The 24,896-nt window shown below is 36.4% G+C and overlaps 1 protein-coding gene across 1 annotated transcript; it reads right to left on the reverse strand.

Moving 5' to 3' along the window:
- Positions 1–1,572: 1,572 nt before the first annotated feature.
- On the reverse strand, positions 1,573–24,552 carry LOC146002363 (eukaryotic translation initiation factor 4E type 3-like). Its single transcript, XM_083140084.1, has 4 exons — positions 24,197–24,552; positions 18,260–18,488; positions 10,801–11,023; positions 1,573–3,608 (listed from the first exon to the last, which is right to left on the reverse strand). The coding sequence occupies exons 1-4, from the start codon at positions 24,346–24,348 to the stop codon at positions 3,538–3,540; spliced, it is 675 nt and encodes a 224-aa protein (XP_082996210.1). The 5' UTR covers positions 24,349–24,552; the 3' UTR covers positions 1,573–3,537.
- Between the last annotated feature and the right edge of the window lie 344 nt (positions 24,553–24,896).

The following is a 24,896-nucleotide window of genomic DNA, read 5'->3' on the forward strand; positions in this document are numbered from 1 at the left end:
AAATATAAAACATTTCTTCAATTGTGGTAAGTATTTACTGTCTCCTATGCCATTTTTGTATATATATATATATATATATATATATATATATATATATATATATATATAAAGGGTAACATTAAATTTCATATTAATGTATCCCTTTTTATATGTGAATGGTATATATTGTGCTTTCATTTAAAATATTTTTAGTGTAGTTGTAAAATAAACTATAGTCCTTTTTTTAAAGGTGAAGTACAGTGAATAATCTTACCACCAGTTTCCATAAAATCTTCCTTTAAACAGCCAAATAAATAAATTGTTGAATGTTTTGTTTATGGAAAATACAGTTGTACAAAATATTTGATATCTTGTCAATGAAGGGACCAAGGAAGATGTTTTTTAAAAAGAGGGGAAAAAAGGGAAGTCAAAACCATGTAATACATGTTGAAAAATACGGAAAGGACTTCCCTTTAAAATCCAGTCTCTAGTTATCATACCGGTTAAACTTCAACTGACCATCACTTCTAGTTAAATATCAAGTACTTCTGTTTGAAGAGTACTGCAAGTTCTTTTAAAAAAATAAAGTAACATCTCTGTGCACATAATTAAGGATTATGGTTACACGTTTTTGTAGTAGTAAACATTTTTAAAACTGTATTATAGGGCACACAAAATTTCAAACACATCATATATAAACAAATACTTTTACACTTTTGGCAAGTGTGAAAGTAATCTGTAATGCAAATGAACATATATCTAAAGCCTATGTAAAGATGTTACTGATGATGTAATTATTATTATTATTATAAACAGGCAGTCTAGTTTTTCAGATGTACTTCATTGGAACTCATTAATCAATTAGATGATTTTAAGGAGTATATTGGGGAAGACTGGAAGGGATAGAATAAGGAATGAGGAGATACGACAGACAGTGGGTGTGGTGAAGCTTCAGGACAGAATAGATCAGGCACAGATGAGATAGTTCGGACACATGACGAGGATGGATGCAGAAAGACTACCAGTAAGAGCTTACCATGCACAAGAAGCGGAAATTAGACCAAGGGCAGACTAAGATGTTGGTGGAAAGAGCAGACAGTTGAGTGTGTAAGGAGAAGAGAACAAGATTAGAACTCCGTGGAAAGAGAGGAGTGGTGGAAGACCAAAAAAAATGGAGAGGCTTGACATCTATGCTGACCCAGCTAGAGGCAGGAAACGGGGAAGGACAACAATGATAATTTTCTCTTAGATTTTTTTCTTTTCAAATCTCCAGAGATTTCCAGTCTAAGTTGGTACAGAATGATTCCACAGGATGCTGTGTCAAGTTGAAACCCCCAACAAGGGATGGTGGATAAAAAAAAGTAAAAAAAGTAGTGCTCCCCTGTGCATAGCACCACGCCATGAAGGCGTATAGGGGGTGTGGGGGTAACGCCCCACACTTTCTTGATACAATTTCAATTTACATTAAATTATCAATTAGTTCATTAAAAAAAAAGTACCATATTGATGAGTCTACAGTCACACAGATATCTCTGAATTAGAATGTTCTAAACATATGGTAGGTGGCTATTATGTAAATAAAAAAACATCCTCTTTCAATTATTACAATGAATCTTATATTTTGCTTTGTCACACAAGCCATTGTACTTTTTGTTGCAGCCTACCTGACAAACATTTTACACTTATCTTAAAAGTTGCAACACTAAAAAAAATCATCCCTCTTTTTAAAAAGCAATTTTTTAACACATAATTCTTAAAACAGAAGACAATCTCAGTAGAGTACCAAAAAATGTCTGAACACTCCACAAAAAAATTAAAACTTTAATGAATTTATTTCATGATTCTGTTCAAAATGAATTAATAATGCCAGAAGTTTATTTGCTACTTGTTATATAAATTCACATCAAAAGTTTTAAAGATCCACATTTCGACATCACTCACCGTTCATATTTTCATTTCAGATATAAATGAAAATATTTGGAGAAATCTCTCCTGCATCACCCAACACGCACACAAAACACAAATTATTTGCAATGTACAATTTTTTATACCACAGTCTTGCAATAAAAAAATAGCTTTCTAACTTTCATTCCTCTAATATGGCTGTTTCTACACAAACTTACTAAGTATCACAGAACCATTCATCTTTTTGAATCATCTTCTTCAAAATCTCGTATGCGATAAAAATTCCTTTCCCTTCTAATTTATTTGTTTCAGACGAATCATAAATGATTCTAACAACCTATCAAGTCAGAAATAATATCACATTTGAATATCCACATTGAGTGGTTAAAGAGAAAATCTGGTACTAGAGCCACAGACTTTTGCAGGTTTTTGTAAGTTGAATGCCTACCTGCCTACTAAAACATAATTCTGTGAATCTGGCAAGTGGTGTATATGAAAGCACACTCAGTTTTCAGCCCTATGAAAATCTTCTCGAGGACTACGTTCAAAAAATGTTATAAAATTTCATTCACTGCTTCTAGAGATGATTATATAATGTGGGAGTAAACTTGGAAACGGAGGAGTTTGTTTGTTAAAATGTTATACTGGTGCAGCAGCATGGAGGTTATTTGCACCCATCTCACAGCGTGGGGAAACAGGCCTGAACTAAAATCTATGCCACGTGTTCAACATATGAAAATATCCTTAAGGAATTGAAACTATAGGAACCAAATGACGCAGTCTGGAACCCTCCCCCACCCCTTATCTCTTACTCCGATTGTTGTTCAATAATGTTAAAAATTTCAATTCGTGCAATTCCAAGAAAGTTTGAAAACCTTTATACTTTACACCCTACTGCTCCCCCTCTTTTTAAACTTTCATCAGTTCAAAGTACATATTAATATTTCAAGATCCTTACTGCATAATCTTGTGGGACAAAAGGAAAATTTACTAAAAAAAAAAATCCTGATTCCGTCGCTCTCAATGCGCAGCAGCAATTCTGCAAATATGAAAACTTTCTTCGTTGATTTGTTTCTTAATATTTCATGTGCAACGGGATTCATTTACACTTGTGTGAGCAAGATAAGAAATGCGTAAACAAAAGAAGGAAAACAGAGTAAAGAATGTCACGTAAGCACTTAAACAAACAAGAAGCTAGCAACTTCTCCACATGCACATCCTTGCCTGTGAAAAACAATGTTCTATTCTCTCTCTTTTTATCCTACTTGTACACATGGCAATGATTCCCATGTAAGAAACTGTGTAATGAAACAGTAAATATGATGAACACAATATTAATAACATGGAGGCATCAGTGGTTGAAAAGTTCTTTCGTTGACTAGCAACATATCTTTCACAACTATGTTAGTTCTCAGAACAAATCTGTTTGTACTCCTTGTGATGATCACAAATTACATCTGTTCGCTTAGTAATCATAAAAAGACAAAAATCATTCATTTTTAAGAACTGTGTGTTATATTAACCCCAGGAGTATCTTTATTTTGTTTCATTAACTTTTTTTTCCATTTTTTGAGTAACTATAACGTTAATTACTAAATAGGCAAAAAACTGAAAAAGAGAATAGTCCTATTCATTTCCTATGCACACTTTCCATCATGTCTGGCCACTCGCAAAGCTGGACTGCATCCTTTTGTCTCCTTCGAAGGCATGGTGAGTCTGATGTGCTGCAAATAGAAGATTGTAAATCACAATATACCCAATGAATTAATTCTACGAGGTACAATCCAAAAGTTTGGGGATTCGGGTCATAATACCAGGGGTGGTAAAGCTGTTCTGGAAGTCCTGTTTTGCAACCTTCCATAATGCCTCTCACGATGCTGCTTTCAAGTCAGTTTTAGACTCGAAACAATGCCCCTTTAGAAGGGTTTTCATGAGGGGGGTACAAAGTCCCAGAGGGCTAAGTCTGGTAATAGGCAGGATCTTCCAGCACAACCGTTCCATTCTTAGCCATAAACTCAGCAATGAGTATGGACTGGAGGACACGTGCATTATCATGCCATGCCTCAGGCTGCTTACGGCGGATGGACTCCTACAAATGACGTAAAACTTCCACATAGAGCTCCTTCTTTACTGGTCTGCCCTTTGGAATGAATTCCGAACAAAATTCTTAGAGAAGCAAGAAAATCACGAGCATGACTTTTCCTTTGCTTCGATCCTGCACTATTTTCTTTGACCTCTGTGAAGATGGATCTTCCATGTTGAAGAAGCATGCTTTGAACTGAATATCAAATAAGTAACATCAAGTTTCATCAACTGTGATTTTATTCAATGTCCATATGCTGCTCTTGAAAATCCAAGTTTCTTACTTTGTAGCAGCACTGTAACTAACAATAGACTGTCTGCACTCACTAATGGGAGAATCCATGATGATTACAGAGGGGAAGGATGGTAGAATGCATTTCAGTTACTTTCCCTGGATGCAATCCCCAAATTTATGGATTTTATCTCGTATAACTGTTGCAATGCAAGGAGACTGAGGGGGCTGATATTACCTTTGATAGGGCTGAGCCGATACTGATGTTGTATCGTCTCATGCCCGTGGTATCAGTATTGGAAATTATTTGTTGTATTTTATGTACCAATAACAGCTGATTACTTTTCCGAATTTTTTATTATTTGCAGCATCTGGAAAAATTCCACGCAACACTTTTGCAGTCTAATTACCTGCAAATTATGCAAAATTCAAAGTTTTAATTGATTTTGTACCAATATTTTTTTTTCACATGCTGATGTAATTTTTGAATATTTTGAGGCAAAACTGTTACAAATTGATGCTTATAATTTTAATCAATATTTTGATCAACTTTTAAATGTTTCATTTTTTTCAAGCATCGGCCAGCAAAGCCATAATCAAGTACATGACATGGTCATAATGATTACACTGGTCGACATGGGTTTGGATGTCTTGCAGATGACTGTTGTGTCTGAATTATTTCAGCATGCTGATTACAAAAATGATATCCATTTTTACACATCACGTCTAGTTTTGTCAGAAAACAGCAATATATTAACTGCCTTTATTTCACAATAAAATTTGTAGTTCCATTATTTCCCCAATAGATGGCTCTGTTAAGATGATGGTGAAAAATTGATTTTCTACAATACAAATCCTTCAATTTTGATCTGTAAATGATATAGAATTGTAAACATTTAATCCATCTACCACCTTCCCATAAGAAATTGATATAAAAATTGAAATGACTTTTGTTAAAGGGGAGAGGGACAATTTCCCATAGGCCCTCCTCTCTCGGGCAGCTGGGGAGCACTGTTGCCAACTTGGCTCTTTTATGCACTCGTTTGGCTGTGAACTTTGAAACCTACCCCACTATGATACCATCATTAGCCCTGGCTTACATGGATCAAATTTTGTCACGAGTATAAATTTTGCACGTGACGTGATATTGTTATATTGGCTGAGTTGCCCCACCCCTTCTTACCTCCCCAGCTACTTTTATATAGCAGCGCCCCCCTCCCAGCCCCTTGACAACTAAAATTATCATGGGAGGCACTTTATCCAGCCTTCGTAAATCTAGCTCCTTGAAAGTCAACTTTAGCTCAATTTAAGGTGAAATTTAGCTCTTTTATGCACATCAGGTTTGGCAACACTGCCAGAATGGGCCTAGGAGGCAAGGAGAAATGCATTACGCTTAAGGGAGAATTATTTTATTAGTTTTCTTGGGAATATCAAACTTCCGATGACGGAAAAAAAACAAATGATTGGGTAGAGGATTCATTGAAGATGATATTTTCGTTTTTCTTGTATGTACGCATTGCTTGCATGATACAATTATTTTCCTGTAGTTTACGGTTATTACAAGCATAAGAAAACAGTTTTTTCTTTGTGACGTTTCAGGAGAACACACGCTCCTTTCATCAGACATTTATTTTCATTTTGACTAAAAATACAGTTATAACAATGGTTAGTAATTTTTAAACAAAAAGAATCTGTTATATAATGGATGTTGTCAATGGTACATTGTTGTAATATAGCAACTTAACTGTGAAAAAAGCAGTCTATTTTTTTTTTTTTTTTTTTTTTAAATTATGAATGCCAAATATCATCAGGTAATTCAAATTCATCATTGTTTTTGAATTACCTGATGATATTTGGCATTCATAATTTTTAAAAAAAAAAAAAAAAAAAAAAGACTGCTTTTTTCACAGTTAAGTTGCTATATTACAACAATGTACCATTGACAACATCCATTATATAACAGATTCTTTTTGTTTAAAAATTACTAACCATTGTTATAACTGTATTTTTAGTCAAAATGAAAATAAATGTCTGATGAAAGGAGCGTGTGTTCTCCTGAAACGTCACAAAGAAAAAACTGTTTTCTTATGCTTGTAATAACCGTAAACTACAGGAAAATGATGATATTTTCGCTAGAAAGAGTCGAAACTCCCATTTGTTTAGCCGCAACTTGAATTTGAAGTTGTTTCTCCATAAGGAATACATGGGATTCTGTAAATTCTTATTTATTAAATTTTTCAAACACAGTATCTAGCTTAATAATCAACTTTAAAAACCGCTTCCACTTGCAACATGGGGAGAAATCCATAGTTTCAAATTATGCATGGGTTTTCTTCAAAAGCAGTGCCCATTCCGACGATACAGAAATAAATGCATGCCTGGTGCAAAATTGCCACACCTCACCTTAAATAAGATTTCTTTTCGAAATCCTTCATAAAAATTTTCATCACAAAATGTCCAGAACTCTATGTTACGAAATATCTTGACCAAGGGAAAATCCTGAAGTGATGGAAAGAAATGAACGTCATTTTCATGACCAACATTCAAAATACTTTCAGAAACACCTATTGGCTTGGAAATAACCAAAATTTCCCTTGCATAATTTTTTTCATTTTTTTTTTAAATTTTCATTGTTAAATTGTAAATGGGTGTAATTTCCGTAGTCAACAATAAAAATTCTTCCAAAATCACCATTTGGTTTGGAAACATCAGAATTTTTCTTTCAAAATGTCGACCACTCTTATTTTCTCTCATATTTTATCCTCTACTGGACAGGCTGGTTTTGTACATCCCACATAGGTATTTACTTTCACGACAGGTGGGAGGCTGCCGCAACAATTAACACACCATTTCTTGAAAACTAAGGGGTGTCTCAGAAATATTTTCATTTTTAAAACTATTAAAATAAATACTTAAATTTTTTGTATAAAGAAACTTTCTCACCCAATAGTAAATTAAATTTGCACTTGGGACATCTCTCATTCCTGCCAGGTTATAATGATGCCGGTACAAACGACGCACAACAACATAAGAATTATTATTTTTATAAAACGCACAAACACAAAAAGCACGTTGCTGCCCTGTAAAGTGCTCCATGGCAACTAAATATTAACAATGTTGCCAAGCATTTGAGATATCTCATTTCTCAGTTATGTGTGAATTACCCCAGAGGGCGGATTAAAAAACGAAAATATTTCTGAGACACCCTCTACATGCAATCTTTCAGTTCTCTTTGATTCATTAGTATACTTATGAAGTGTATGACAATCAAATTATAAAACACACTGAGCTACCACCGGTAACTGAACCCAGAACACACTAACTGCAACTGCAGGTCCTAAATCTGGGATGCTATGATTTTTTGATTATTAAATTCCCTAACATTTCCAGATTTTCCAGTCCAAAAATTATTTTTTCCAGACACGTTTATTACCATGATTTCTGGTTTCGAACCTTGTGCTTTTCAATTAAATATAATTGTTAATTTTTATATTTACTTTTGCTACTTTTTTTAGAGCAAATTTCATTCTACACACACAAAAACATAAAAATTCAAAGAATAACGTAAAATTACAAGTGGCATCAAACATGTTTGGTGCTATAATCACTTGTGTCTAGCCTTCAGGCTACGGTAACAGAGGTATATTATTCAGCGTAATGCATTTCAGCAATCTAAAAACAACAGAAAAATCTCCAATTTCAGTGACATGACACTTCCGCAAAAGAATTTAGATTCTGTAATAAAGTGGTATGAATTACGGAACTTAAAACTCAACCCTCAAAAATGTACCATGATGACCTTCTCCTTAAAGAAATATGCATTAAATACAAAATACTCCATAAAAAATAATCGTGTTCAAGGAGTTGCCGCACAAAAGGACCTGGGCCTCATATTTGACGAGAAACTTTTCTTTTCTGAGCACATCTCTGCAGTCACAAAGGGTTCAATGTATATGCTGGGTCTTCCTCATCGTTTCACCAAAATAAACAACTTGTCTGCCCTCAGCACCTTTTACAATTTTTTTGTGTTACCTAAAATTGAATACTGTTCCCCGATCTGGTCTATGGCATGCCTCTCAAATTCAGATAGACTAAATTCTGTCCTAAATTTCTTCCTGGCCATTGTTTGACACCGAATTCCACCCACAAAACACTTGCAAAAGTCCATCCTTCTGCAAATGTTAAATATCCAAACTCCTCAAGAGAGACATAGACAGGCTGACCATATATTTCTACATACAATAGTGAATGGCAACATCAGAAGTTACCGCCTTCTTCAGAAAATTCATTTTCGTGTGCCTGCCCGCTCAACAAGAAGCACTCAACTTTTCGCTTCTCAGAAGCCGAGATTGTGCCTCATCCAACGTTCTCTGTTCCATAGACTGCCCAGCGAATAATGTAAGAAGCCAAATAGACATTTTTGAAAATCTGGAGAAATTTTATTCTATGTTATTATTTTTGCCCTTATGTTTTGTTAATTCGTTAGAATGTAAAATGGCTAACGCTGTATTTGGAATCTTCTATTAAATAAATAAAATAAATAAAAAATGTTCAGAAATAGCATAATAAATCATACAATTCCTAGCACATTTGCTATGCAAATTAATACGCAACAAAAAATTCTCCAGATTCTGTGAGCTTATAAACGTAAAGAAAAAAAAAATGCAGCATTTTCACAACACTATATTTGCTTTCTGTACTATTCATAAACTTGCTACTATTGTGTACAATCAACAGATAACGATCAGTGTAGTGTAATAGACAATATCCTCTTCTTCACCCACCTTTCCCATAATTGTCATCATGAAATAATTCTTGAAGCTTTCCTGGCAGCAAAAGACAAAGAGGGATTCTTGAAGAGGGTTGCAGAAATCATGTGGTTCATATCCCGAGAAAACCTCTTCACAATTATGATCATATCGTCAACCTACTTTAGTTATCAGTCAGTATCCCCGGACTACAACTTTTACTTTTGATATTCTTTCTAAAACCTAATATAAAAAGTGAAAATTAAATATATGAGGGCCACTATTTATATTTTGAGCCTTGGCAACACTGATTGAAGTTAGGCACGATTTGACGTTTGCACGGAATCGTCTGGCATTATTGACCGTAACGTACTTCAAATGTTTTGTCAATAGCTTCATTTGTGTTGTTTATGTTGCCTTGGAGATTGCGCGACAACAATAAAATGGAATTAAATCGTGAACATTTTCGTGCGATGATTTATTACGATTTTCGAAATGGACTATCAAGACAAGAGTGCATCGATCAACTTACTTCCACATTTGGCGATGAAGCCCCATCCTTTGCCACTGTGAAACGCTGGTATAACGAATTTAATCATGGCCGCCATTCGCTCACCGACGAGATTCGCGAAGGTCGTCCAAAATCAGTTGTTGTTCAAGAAAACATTGATGCTGTGCAAAACCTAATACTGTAAGATCGCCATGTCACATACTGTGAGATTGAGGCAACCATAGGCATTAGTTCCTCCAGCATATATAAAATATTACATGATCATTTAGCTGTGAGAAAGGTATGTTCTCGTTGGATCCCACACAATTTTACAAAAACTCAAAAAGACGCTCGCGTCAATTGGTGCAAACAAATGCTCAATAAATACAATCGTGGTGCTTCAAGAGACGTATATAAGATTGTAACAGGTGACGAATCATGAATATATGCATATGAGCCGGAACGTAAACAGCAGTCGACTGTATGGTTGTTTCAAGATGAACCCAATCCAACAAAAGTTGTTCACACTCGAAGCACATCGAAACAAATGGTCGCCTGTTTTTTCGGGAAAACTGGTCATGTGGCAACTGTGCCTTTAGAGGAACGTAGAACGGTCAACTCTGAATGGTACACAACAATTTGTTTGCCAGAGGTCTTCGGTCAAATACGGAAAACAAACAAACGCCGTCGGATCATTCTTCATCAAGACAATGCCAGCTGTCACACATCTCGTCTAACAACCAACTTTATGAACATTCAAAAAATCGAATTGATGGGTCATCTGCCGTACAGTCCTGATTTGGCACCCAATGACTTCTTCTTGTTCCCGAACGTCAAGAATAAATTGTGTGGACAACGATTTTCGTCGGCGGAAGATGCCGTTGATGCGTTCAAAAACCATATTATGGAGGTGTCTCAAGAAGATTGGAAAAACTGCTTTGACAAATGGTTCGAACGAATGCAAAAGTGTATTGACCATAAAGGAGAATACTTCGAAAAACAATAAAGCAGTTTTCAATGCCAAATACCTGTTTTTTCATTGTTAGGCTCAAAATATAAATAGTGACCCTCATACTATCTACATGTCTATGTAGAACCAAAATTTAATCGATCCATAATTTTCTACCACACTGAGAATCGTTAAGGACGAGAGGCAGAGGTTTCTGAACTGAATCTCTTTGGGGGGTGGAATCACAAGAACCGAGTCCGGAAGTGGAAATGAACCACTTGTTCATTTTACAACTTTTTCTCTTGCAGACTCCACACATAAATTCGACATTTCCCTGTTTTCCAGATGCATAGCAGCCCTATAAATGTAGAAAAAATACTACAGCATACTATAGTAAAAAAAACAGTCAACTTACGTTTGTAGAATTCTGCCTGGAAGTTCACATCTGGAAGGAGCTTGTGAACCCTATCAAGCACAGTCGCCAGGGAGGCCTTGGTAGCATCTCTATTCCAAACCTGCACCAAATCGTCCCTGTCCCTCACAGACACAGAGATTCCGCATATCTCGTCCCCTGCCACCACACTTTCAGATAGCTGCTCGCCTATGGCTGCCAGTAACAGCTCCCTCCAGACCATTGGCTGAAAATGCATGGGCACATTAGTAAACATTATCCAGGGTGGCTATTGTAGGACCATAATAAAATTCAAGTACAGGGTGACACAGAAAAATGGGAACTTTTGAAAAACCCACCAGACACCAGAGAAATCAGATAAAAAACATATATTGACTAATTGAACTGTTACAACTTGCCATTTAAGATACAGTAATCCACAGTATCACTTTTTGAAAATTACGTCTCCTTGAGATGGAGTCCTTCGCTAGCTCTACATTCTTGCAATCTGTCATTGAGATCCCTCATTGATCGCTGCAACATGTCAGGTGGGATGGCACGAATTTCATTTATAATTAGTTGCTTCATTTCATTCCTTGTTCTTGAGCAAGATGTGTACACCTGACTCTTAAGTTGGCCTCACAAGAAGAAATCACATACGGACAAATCTGGGGATCTTTGTGGCCAGGGAATGTCACCAAATCAAGAGATAACATTTTTATGACGAAAGCACAATGTTGACCGTTCCACTGATCCATGATTACTAAATGGCAAGGTTGTCTGTTGCTCAAGATACCGTTATGCAGTGCTAGCCCCATTCGGCGAGCCAGACAACCGCACGATACATCTGAGAGGAAACACGTGACTACCAAGTTCCGGCTTAAGATCATCTTAGCTGAATCGAAGGACGGTCGTCCGCGGTCTGTGGATGAAACTAGTCAATGCAACAACTAGCATACAAGCTGTAAAGGGGAACATTACGGAGAATAAATATATTTAGGAAAAATGTAGCTACTATTCTCGGGAAGTGGATAATATGGTATATCCATATCTTCTTTGGTCACACGTTTAATTGAATTTAAATAATTAAAATCAATTTTGAGTTCATTTTCACATTCAGCTTCATAATATTCCGAGATCAATCAAAATATTTATTCTGAATAGAAAAAAATGTTACCACGTTAGGTCTCATTATGGATATATACTTGGCATTAATTAAAGTAGGTTGTATCGTTCAAATCTTGCGCTCTTCGTTCTCTGAAGCAGACGAGATATTCAGTGAACGTGGTCTTCATATAACAATCAATTTCTCTCTTCTTACACTTCAGACCAATATTTAAACTTTTTGAAATTATCATTTATTTATCTGCAATACAAAGAATGTTTTCAGACATCGCCAAATATAACTATAATCATCCCAGCAATAACATTATCCCAAACCGCATATATATCCACGAACGCCGCCATCTTGCAGGTTCTTGTGCAGACGAAACGAGTCAACTTTTCCTTGGCTTCCTCCGGCTGCAAGTCGTCTAAATGGCCGGACGCTTTCACTCAATAAGGTGTGATGTCAACTTCCACCCGCGAAACGCTAAATGTGCAAGATCTTGAAGCTGACTTAAAGTTGTCTGGCCCGACGAACAGGGCTGCTGCCAGCTACGCTTTTCAAAAGTTCCCATTTTTCTGTGTCACCTTTATAATACTCGGTTTTCACAGCGAACTTTCCAAAATTCAAGGGTGCAAGCAGATGTTTTCTCTATTTCACACACACACACGCATGCACACGAACACTTATATTAACAATATAAATGGTCTGTGCGATTATTCCAATGTATCCAAAAATTCTAATTCAATTCAATTGAACAGTGTATTTGCCCTTTTGCATATTCAGAAATGTTATGGGATACAGTAATCTACAAAAAATTGTTAATTGAGAAGAATTTCAAATTTACCTAATTACCTTTAAGATATCTTTATCTTGCAATAATCTTTTATCTGTCAGATTGATTGTTCTGCAAAGGACACTAACAAAGTTAACGGATTGATGCCCGGTTTGCTCAACCATCTTTAAAACGTTCTTAACGAGTTGATAGTTAATGCATCACTAAAATCTTAGCAGCCTGTTAAACTTTTAGTGTTCGCACAAGTGATTTTATAGGCCCGTTAACTAACGACATGTTAGAGACGTTTTGCTTTGATGCCTTGCTATTTTCATACTTTGATACGAGAAATGCAACGTTTTCATTGGTTACACCGTGGACAGTAGACTGTGCGAGAGCGGATTTGGGCTTTTTTGTATGAAATCCCAAGAACAAAAATAAATAATGTGTAACACATAAATATATGTTTAAGAAATGAATGTTAGTTAGGTATTTACGTCTGCACACTGAAAATGTTATGTATTAGGATTAACAGTTGCATTGTAATTTCGTAAGTTAGATTTAAATGAGTGACTACCGAATGCCAATACAAGATCATAAATATATAAATAAAAACTGCTGTTCTAGGTTAGGGTAATCTGTTTGAAGTTTGATAAATTTAATTATATGAAAATGGCATTGCAAAAGAGGCCTAAAGGTGGAAATGAACGTGTGTTTGCTATAATAATTTTCCTCAACAAAAGAGAACATTTCACGAAATGTACACCATGCATAACTTAAAACTTACTGTGCCATGGCAATTAAATAATATGTAAATATTGCAAGTCACTTCTATTGATATTGATGTGAATGTGGCATTGCAAACAAGAAATCTACTGTTTCCAAATAATCACTGACAAAAAAAGAAGGCACGTAAAATGTTTACCAGTGTGATTACCGTTCATGCATATGTACAAGGGACGTTTCTGAATGGTTGTGTTTTTGTTTCGTACAAATATTTTTCAAAGAAAATATATATATAATACAATCCGATATTTTATATTTGATTTATCATAAATGGTAAAAAGGACAAGTACACTGTTAGACAGTATCCTCACCACTTGTACGAACGTACCATGCAAATAATAATTTCCGAATGCGTGGTAGTGTGTTTTACAAACAAATATGCATACTTTTACAATGTCCATGCACGAAACTACATTACCAGAAACAGCTTAGGATTAAGCTGTTTTCTTAATGAAACATACATGTGTAGTACGGTACTTTACAATATGTTTGGTTATTCATTATGTGATGAAATTGTAGTCATTCAGAAAATGTACCTTGTACATGGAACGGTTGATTAATATGATATTTTACATTTAATTTATCGTAAGTGGTAAAAAATATAACAAGTGCACTCAGACAATATCATTACCACTTGTATGTATGTACAAGGAATAATTTCCGAACGGATGGGTAGTGTCTTTTTTGTCACTGCAGAATGTCAAAATGTTACAATGTCCATGCACGAAACTATATACCTGAAACTGCTTAGGACCTCAAGCTTTTTTTCTTATTGAAACAACATATGTAAGCTATATTACGTGATGAGATGGTAGTCGTTCGTAAATGTACCTTGTACATGTAACGGTTGATTATTTTTTTCAATTTTTAAGTGCTCTTTCAGTTTGTTATGAATACGATTTAATTTCCATTTGCACCGTTATATGTCAGCCCATTTTCAATATACTGCATAATAATTGATTTGATTTTGTGATTATATTAAGACTCACGTTATATTAAACAACAAGTTTTATTCTACAGTACTTACATACAGCTACGAGCTAAATAAGTAAATAGGTTAGGCAGGTTTTCTTTATTTCTGTACTTGGTTAGGTTAGGCAGGTCAGGTTTGGTGCTTTTAGCATCTCCAGGTTGCTACAGCTGTCCCTAGATGCTTGTGATTCAGAATATAGAATGATGAACATTTGTGTCGAGCATTCTCGTCACTGCAAAATCATTTTTTTCCATTATGTTAATTGGAGTAGGTGGATAATAATTTGAAAAGTTCGAAAGAACAATTCCCTACTAATTTGAAAGATTGCACGCTACATTGTGTAATGTCACAAATTTATTTTACATTAAATGAGAGTACAGAACATGTATTGCCTATTTCTAGGACAGTTGCTTCATTTTAATTTTATCTCTTACGTTTTCTGACATTTTTCAGTTTAAAAAACAACATAAAATTGGAATGGTAGTATTAAGGAGACATAAGCATAAACACAAGAAACCACGACTTTCTCCAGTTTTTATGTGATCCACTGGAAAACGGCATGGACGACGACACTGAATATTTTGGTGAATAACTTCACCTTATACAAATTGAAATATGTAAAAGGAGGTTACATTATTTTAAAAAGTCATGCGGTATTTTGTGTTTATGGTTACAGTGCATTGAAGGTGGAAGCCCAATATGCATTTTAAAAACACCAAGTTCGTATAATTAACTATAAGCAAATATTTTTGGCTCGACAGGCAAAATTAATAAAATTTGAATAATGTGTGATGATCACGATGCCATTATTGACAAAACTTTAAAAAGTACATTGATACAATATTTCTCATTTAACTTACATGTGATTTCTGATTTGCAGTAAAGTGTTCCCCTGTGCATAGCACCACGCCATGAAGGCGTATAGGGGGTGTGGGGGTAACGCCCCACACTTTCTTGATCCGGTCGTGAGTGAGGGGATGTGATCAGCATCACACCCCTGACTGCCTTTACCCCCCAGGGTTTCCCCCAGGTACCCATGTTATTCGATGCTGGGTTGGTGCCGGGGCCGCTTCCACCGTTAGAAAAGTTCCCGGATTTGAACCAGCCGGGGATCGAACCCGGGACCTTGAGAATGGTAGTCAGACGCGTTACCGACTGAGCCACCGCGGCCACTGATTTGCAGTATGAATTTATAATATGAAATACGAAATGGGAAAATTATTTTTGCGGTAGAAAGAAATCGAACTAGTGTATGTTTTGCGATGGTATGCAAATGTGTTCAAATCGGTTTGGGATAACCTTTCAACACAACAGCTGGCATACGCAATTTCGCCATCTTATTTCCGACACAACACAACGCGCTGTTAAGCACTTTAATGAAGCAAAAGAGTGCCTTTAGATTTAACGACGACATTAGAGGTCTGTTAGCCTTAACGAGGGTTGGAGAAATGCCTCAATGTGCTAATGTAGCGTTAACTTGATTTAACGCTTCTTTAAAATTTAACGTGCGTTGAGCGAACCGGGCATGAGACTATTATGTTTTATTTTCCACGCAGCTTTTTCTTTTCCTTAAAGCAGAACTGTGAAAAACTTGCCTCAGGGCATTAATAGATATGTATAAATTCAATGGGATTTGCATGAATAAAAATTTCATGTCTACGGAGAAAAATTCAAGCAGAATTTACGCATAATTCCCGGAGACAATAATTCACGCATAATACCCAGAATTCTTGGTGAATAGCCACCTTGTTATTCTCAACTTTATTATGATTCAACTAAACTGGAAATAAAACAAGCAAATGTGGCAAATATTGGCAGCATTTCATCTCCACTCAAAATCTTCATCAGTCAGCCTCCATGGTTGAGTGCTTAGCACAGCATGCTATGACACCATAGTCCCCGTTTCAATTCCTGCTCCGGACATGGGTGTTCGTTGTGAATGTTCCTTCATTAATTTCATCATATCATCTCTCATCCTCATCTTCATAATTATCCAAAAGAGGCAGTAACAAATGCAAAGTAAAATAAATCAAATCAATCAGAATGTTCATGATGGTCTTGAACCAGTGGTGTGCCCAGAGGGGGGTTGGTGGGGGTCAAAACCCACCTTTGCCCCAGTATTCCTAAAAAAAGAACGTCAAAGGTAGGAAAAGATGGCAAAATTACAGCTGACTACCAGAAAAAGTGTACAAAACCCCTACCTTTCGGAAATCCTGGGCACACCACTGTTTTGAACAAAACTATAAAGCGAGAACAAACAAAAGAACATTTGACGAAAAGTCTCCGTGCAACTTACCCTTCCTCCATTCAGCTCTGGACATAAGAAAGCATGTTCCACTCTGCCCCTTCCCGCGGGAGGACAGTGCACAGGAGTCACGGGTCTGCGGAGGTTTTGTTGCTTGTGGTTTCACTATAAAATTTTGTCACTTAACCCTTAAATGATGAGTCCCCCCAGGTATAGGTATAGCAACCGTAAAGCTGTGTTCTACTAAGATAATCTTTCTCGATTTTACACTGCATGTCGATTATATACCATTATTGTTAATGCCAAGCTCGGACATATTATGTCCCAAACAGCATATTTATGTAGCAGGCTTCTGGTTTTGATTTCTTATTTGAAGGGCTCGGGGGTAAAACATGGTGAGTGAAATGTTGGTCATTACTGAGGTACAAAGTAAAGAGTCACCCTTCAATTTTCGCATTGGACCCACAGAACCTTTATGAAATTACTAAACACAACGCCAAAAACAATATATCTACGCTAAAGCTTCTAATAACCTTTCTGCTTAAGAAATGCAATAACAACCAAAATGTCATTTACCATGTTTTACCCCAGAGCCCTTTTCAGCATTGCTTTTCTGTCACTTTTGGCTAATTGCGGCGATGAAGATGAGTGATGAAGGAACACTCACAAAGATCACCAATGCTCAGGCTGGGATTTGAACCTGAGACCCTTGACACTGCAGTACACTGTACTAAACACTACGCCATGGAAGTCGGCTTTTAGAGTGAGCCAAATGACTAACGGGAGGTGATGGCTGAGCTGTGCTATTTGTGGTACCTAGTCTGTACTGAACAACAAGGTATGACACATTACCAGGGCCCGGAATTTGATGACATGACATTTCTTTTTCCTTATGTAGAATGCATTGCTCTGAAGTATTAAAATCCTGAATATGAACCTCTAGTTATAAAAATAAGAATTTTATTGTTAAATTTTTAGTCATATTTTCTATTTTTTAAGTTTTAGGTCATTTTTTTTGTTTTACTTTAATTTTTGGTATTTCTTTTGACACAAACCTTATTAATCCGGGCCCCGATAAGCCTGACTTCACTTAAGGTTTTAAATGTGGCTAGAAGTCAAAAAGAGAACTTTCCAAAGAAAAGACAGACAACCACTGATGAAATTCTATTTCCCACAGACTTTGTACTCTACTGTATAGTGTATTTAGGCCTATGCCCTTTAAATACGTGCTTTGTTGTTATAAACTGAGTTTTAATACACTTTCTACTGTTCTTTTACGTTATTTCAGTTAATCCAGACTTTCGTTAAACTGGTCAACTTATCCTACCCATTAGTCAGGATTAACGAGGTTTTACTGTAATTACAAAAAAAAAGTAATGTAATTGCATTACGTTTCACTCACTCCTTTTTAGCCAGGAATTGACATTTATCACCTTGATGTCTGTGAAAATGAAAACAAAAATTCTATTGCCACGTTATTGTAGGAACAAAGCAACATGCCGCTCGACATCAACTACTGCAATAATTTTGAATAAAATCTGCAATGAAAACTATGAGTAGATTTTCTTAAAAAAAGAAGTAAGTAAAAATGCTACTCACCATGTCCTTTTTAAAACATTTCATTCTCCAGGTCCCACCATTCATGTTGTACGGTTCTTCCCACAACGGCCTCCTTTCTTCTCGCATAAGGTGATAACTGTACCTCAACTGCAAATCTGAGATGCTAGGAATGTTGTGGTACACACTCCAGAAGCTCTGCACAGTGGATACTGTGTATATTTTTTTTAGACTGGCCTTGTACTCTGCGGCAGTTGTTCCACGCATTGCTCTGTGAATGAATTACAATTATAAATTTGATTCCATACACCACATGCCGTGAAAAAGGCAAAATAAAAATACCATATTGGCCAGGGCATGAAATTTCTAGTTTGAAATCAGTCGCCGGACTAAAATCTTTGGTCGCCACTATTTTATATTGATAAATAATAAAAATATGAGCAATTATTAAAAAGTTAGGAATTATTGTTTGTGTAGCGCTGTCGTTCTGCTCTGAAGTATTTTTACCACTTATCAATCGCAGCTGCTGGGTCAAACAATGACAGTGAAGGGCGAGGGGGGGGGGGGGGTCCGTTTACGGAAACTCTGAGCAAATCATCCAGTGTCTCAGTCTTCAGAGTAGTGTTGCCCACGAGACGAGACTTTGGCCTGTCTCGTCTAGTGGAAATGCTGTGAAATGCTGTCTCGTCTCGAATTTTAAAAAGCCTGTCCCGTGGGCAACACTACTTCAGAGAGTTCCTGTAAGTAGTCTTGAGTCTGTTGTGACAGCTGAAACCTCTCTCACATGAAGCTGTGCTCACTGGTAGAACAGCACAAAATGTCAAAATCTGGAGCAAATTGGGGAATCTTGCCGAACACTGCACACTGTGGATCTTCTCCAGCGTCTGATTCAAAGCTGGAGAAGAAAACAAAAGTTTGTATTCTGTCCACTCTGCTGACAGAACATCCATTTTCTCATTATAAAGGCTCGGGTTCAAGTATATGTAGAGCTTCTTTATTTCTTCTATCCCAAACTGAAGAATATTTTCTTTGGGAGGCCAACGCAAGGTGTCGAAAACATGCAGAGATGCAATCGCATCTGTTGATATAGATGGCAATCTTTCTGTGATGTACACCTTCGCATTGTTAATTACGTTTCCTCTAACAGTCAAACTCTCGCTCTCCGTTTTGAATGTTTGTGAGCTGCACATCCCTGATCTTCCCTGAAATGGATACATGATCCAAGAAATCTTGTTCGCTTGGTTCAACATTAGATTCCAGGTCAGCCAAAACTGAAATACAGTGTTCAATTCTTATTTTCAGAGACGAAATCAAAAGATTCTTATTTTGTAGTGCCAGGCTTAAAGGGTTCAATTTCCCGTAGAAATCCAAAAGGAAGTACAGAAGCTTAACAAATTTAAATTGCTTCAAACTTTTCAGCAAATCCTTAGCTTTAGCGCATCGTTGTATTTTCCATGGGCCATCTGTTCAAGATGGGTCACAACAGCTTTCCATGATTGCAAGAGAGCTCTTACTGCACGTTCTTTGCTGGCTAATCACCTAATAGTGTGGATTTCGCTGAGTTTTAGAATTTCTTCTATAACTTCTGCCGTTTCTCTCAAGAGGTGAAGTCTTGAGGCGTTTTTGACACACATTTGAAACAACGAAATTTTAGTCGCCAACACAAAACTTTTGGTCGCCAATGGCGACCTGGCGACCGGAAATTTCGCGCCCTGATATTGGCCCAAATATAAGCCGCACATTTTATCCAAATTTCAATTGTGAAAAATTAGGATGCATCTTATATTCGCGACCATAAAAAAATTCTGACATTTCGTCAAATCATATGCTGTTAAAAAAGTGCTGATTTCTCATTTTGAAATAAAGATAATGCAACAATAGCATTGTAGAAACTGTTACATTGTACATACCATAAAGTTATCCAACAATAGCATTGTTGTTTCTAACTGGAACAATAGCACTGTACTGTATTTATGATAAAATAAAATATGTACTTACCTAATTATATTTTCTTGAATCTGCTGGTAAATGGTTACTGGTATTTTCTTTTCTTCCCTCGGCATATATTTGGGTATAATCTTTTTTTTATTTTTTATTTTGCCCCTTCAAATTTTAGGGTGCGGCTTATATGCAGGGACAGCTTATATTCTGGTCAATACAGTATTTATGAATATTACTGACAACAGTGCATAATTAGCATACAATCTTAACTGGACATAATCCACTCACTATAGGCTATACGATCGGTAATGGCCTAAACATATTTAGCTCATACATAAACGATCAAACAAAAACGAAAATCTGCCGGTAATAGTCCCAAACATTCGATGATTTTTCGCAAGTTTTATAGGAGTACTTTGGAATACTGGAAATGACTTTGGAAGTAAGTTCAAAGCTTGCAGAAACTAATTAGCACTATTAAAAGCTTTACTAAGTGTTATTTACAGCAGAAATTAACATTTGAAAATTAGCTTACGTCGGCTTTGAAGCAAGCACCTGTTCCTTGTTACCGGTTGACTAAGACATGGAGTATTGGCAGATTTTCATGCGAGACTCAAAGGGGATTTGTGCTTGAGACAAGATGTTATATGACCAGGTGTTGGAAGCATTTAGGGACATTATGTTAATGCTACGAGCCCTAAACATATCCTACCTACCCTAACAATGAAGGCATTTAGCAGCGTAATAGCTCTTCACACCCCACACAGTTTAAGTAAGATGACAGCTGCAGTCCGTATCCAAAAAAGTAAGCGAATGGCTGCTCTCAACTAAAGGACAATCGGAACTTGGGTTGATAAAATTGATGAACACAAAGGCCCATGACCAGGTCACGATTGGAACCTGACACTGTCCGAGGAGAGATCATAAGTCATATACACAACGTGCCTAACCATGAAGATGCTCTCCCAAAATAAAGTGATGATATACTTCAACAAAAGATGTAAGAATAAAACTGCAGCATTTCTTATTGTGCATGGGAGTTAAGAAATAGTGAAGTTGTTTATACTGTCATCTTCTAAAATGGAAGACGTAGCAATGTTCCAAGTGCTTTAAATTTTTTGTGCGGTAACGGTTCCGATTGTTTTATGATTTCTCCTAGCACAAAGACTAATTATCGTAGAATTTTGGAAATCATTGTCACACGAAATTGGAACCTTCCTTAAAGTAATGAGCACTGTTTGGACTAAAAAAAAAAGTTATTTATGTTGAAAAAAAACTTGCAAATTACCTTACGCAAGCATTTGCACTTCTCATGGACACGATATTCTTCGTTGACAAGCGACAGTAAATATCGTAGAAGCATGGGAATGAATGTAGAAGTAAATCGGAACCTTAGTAGCATTTAGGAACTTTATTTTAAAAACACTAAGTTGCTGACCAAGGCAGTTTATTAAGATAAAAACACTTAACAGGTAACGTTTCGACCCTGTATCAGGGTCTTCCTCAGACGAAGAACTAAACTAAAATGATGAAATATACTACACACAGAAAGATTACATACACATAGTAGGGTCACTAGCCACACAACAACAAATCAAGTTGACAGTCCTTCCTTATTTTAATGCTAATGGAACCAAACCTAATCTAACCACGAAAGCATATATTGACCAAAATCTTAAGTAATCGCTAAAACTCCGCAGTATGTGTTAACAGACATACATCAAAATCGAACCATGTAAAAATTGCATTCGTAGAATGATGAAATCACAATAAAACAAAAGGAACTTGGGCCGTTGATTATTCTTGTTATACCTTCTATATGATTAAATGGGTTCTAAAACCACTGTCATCAGAAGTTAATGAAATTTTATTCTCTCTTTTGGTGCTTGTGGGTATATGATTCTACGATGAATAGCTAGTGCAAGGGTAAAATTAAGCATGCAAGCAGTGAAATAACGATAAAACTATCAAAGCCGGGAATCGGATTTACAGGAGAAAGTACTTACGGAATTGAGTTTCTGTGTAATTTCGGAAGGTCGTAGAAGTGTTTTCTCGCATTTTTCAATGTATTTGGCTGCTAATTCATGTATTTTTCTATAATAATGTCCGTCCGATGCACGAAAGCTGTTGCTTGCATTTCCATCCATGTACTTGAACCGGATGTTGCGAGCATCTGATGACGTAATCCCCGGTAAGTGTTTCGGTAAGAGTTTCATACATCGGAGACACATTTCTTCATTTTTACAGAAGAAACTACTTACGGAAATGAGTTTTTCTAAGGTTTCGAACGTTAGTCGAGGTATTTTCTTTCATCGTGAAAATCATGTCAGTGTTTCCAACACTCTTTTTTTAACTATGCTTGCCTAACCTAACCTTATCGGAATGGTTCGTGGGGCTTTCCGTCAGCTACCCGTGCATAATGTACAATTTGCACACGTGACGAACACGATAGTACGTATCTTTCTGTGAAGAAGGTTGGAAACACTGATATTCGAAAACAAAAGAAGCGATATTTCGCAAAGTAAGCAATATCGCACCGTTACTTGAGTTTGGTAGCACTTAGAAAAATGGATTGTTTTCGTGTAAAAAGCATAATGGCACCTTGAACCATGTTCCGCAATACACAATTCGTAAGTACAAACCATGCGAAACACAAAATATCCGATTTTAATGTGTCTCCGATCTATGAAACTGGTACCAGTGTTTCCAAACACACAGGTTTTTCACTATATTGCCCAACCTAAAGCAACCTAACCTTACCATGATGGTGCATGGGGCTATAGTGAATGGTTTTTGGGGCTATTCGTGGATGATTATATGATCCAGAATGGTTTTTGGGGCTATTCGTGGATGGTCATACTATCCCGAATGGTTTTTGGGGCTATGCGGGAATTTTTGTGTTAAGAAGGTTGAAACACTGCTTTGCCGTTTGAAACACAACGCTAGTCAATATGTGGGTAAATATGCGATATTGCCCGGACGGATTTCTTCAAATTTACAGGAGAAAGTACTTACTGAAATTAGTTTCTTTAGCATTCTGGACATTCTTGGAGGTATTTTCTTTCACGGAGAGTAAAAACTTCGTAGTTTAATGCTGCCAAACAAGAATTAATCACTTTTTACGTAAGAAATTGGCATTCCTGCCACATTATGCCGTTGTTTCCATTGTGTGCGTGCAGACGACGAGAGCGTTGAAAGTCACGTGATCTCTGCAGTGTTTCCAAACGTGCCTTCTTTTTACGAAAATTTCTATTTTAAACTATGTTCACCGCGCTTTCTTTTTTCGATGAATTTAGGGGTGAAAGGTGTCCGGGCGTTATCGCATATTTATCAATATTTGCCCACCAGGAAGCGAGAAAAGAACGAACAATAATTACTCGATATGTCGACAATAGATACTAATTTCATTTAAAAAAAGCGAAATCCCTTGTTAAACAATCTTTTGCAATGCAGAATAAGTAAGTACGAATGTCAACAATTACAGAAGAAACGAGTTACAGCCGATTCCCGGCTTTGACAGTATAAGTAAGTACGAATATCAACAATTACAGAAAAAACGAGTTACCGCCGATTCCCGGCTTTGACAGTTTTACCAAAATAACAACTCACGTTCCTACTTAAATGTTCAAGGCTCAACTAGTCAATGACACACTAGCATAAACATAACCACAACGATAACATGCTTATATGTACTTGACTCCAGTCACTTCCATGTCGGTTCAACTAGTATATTATTTACGAAATGTTCGAGGCTGTCCTGTCATTTTCGATATGCAGATAAAATATCATTATTTTACGAATTAATTCGTATTTTGTAGGAAATGTCAATTTTTCAAATGCGGATTCGAGTTGCAAAGATATATTAGTAACTTTATACCCTTCCATACGATATGATTTCGTTGACATCAATAACAGAAATAAGATAAGAGTAATTAATATTATAAACAATTATCTTTTTTAAAAAATGACAAACAAAGTGATCTAATCTGCGATTCCAACAGCAAATCGTGTATTACTTAAAATGAAAATAATACATACTTATCTAGCCAAAATGTCCAAGATGTATTAAGAGGCACTCCTGTATCTTCTTGAGCTTGCAAATTGTCGATTGCCATGCTCGAAAACACTGGAGACTTGGATAAATCACATAAACCATCATCATCTCCGGAGTGACTTTCTAGAGAGGCCATGTTTGTTTGTATAAAAGCATGAACCTCAATTTTTTGAATGGACTCATGGACTCAGCTGATCACATGTTTTTATGCTCATTGCCTTAGAAATAGCGCCAGTTAGTTTCTGTACGCATTTTACCACACTCATAAAAATTGAAAGCACACATCAGCTTACAATTATTAATTTGATTTATCCAATTCCCTAACCTCTCACCATACTAATGGCGGATTAAAGGGAGGGGCGGAGGGGGCAAACGCCCGCCCCTCAATTCTTCGTGGGTACAGGGTCAACGAAGTTTGTAATAGGTTGTGTTTTATACAGCGTATATTGATAAAGTTGTAATCCTATTCTCTTTGCTTGTACAGTGGGATCCATGAGTATTATCGTGCAAATTGTCCATTACTATTTTCATTAATTTTTCTCTTACATCCTGTGTGTATTTAAGCGATGGATTTTATGTATGATGTTGCAGAAGTTGTCAACAGCTTGTTTTGAGTTTTCTTTTAATTCTTGAAGCTTATTAGGTCAAATAAAGTGCGTGAACATAGTGATGGACAATTTGCAG

This window comes from Lepisma saccharinum, chromosome 18 (genome assembly GCF_977018435.1).
Source record: "Lepisma saccharinum chromosome 18, izLepSacc3.1, whole genome shotgun sequence".
Taxonomy (NCBI): Eukaryota; Metazoa; Arthropoda; class Insecta; order Zygentoma; family Lepismatidae; genus Lepisma; species Lepisma saccharinum.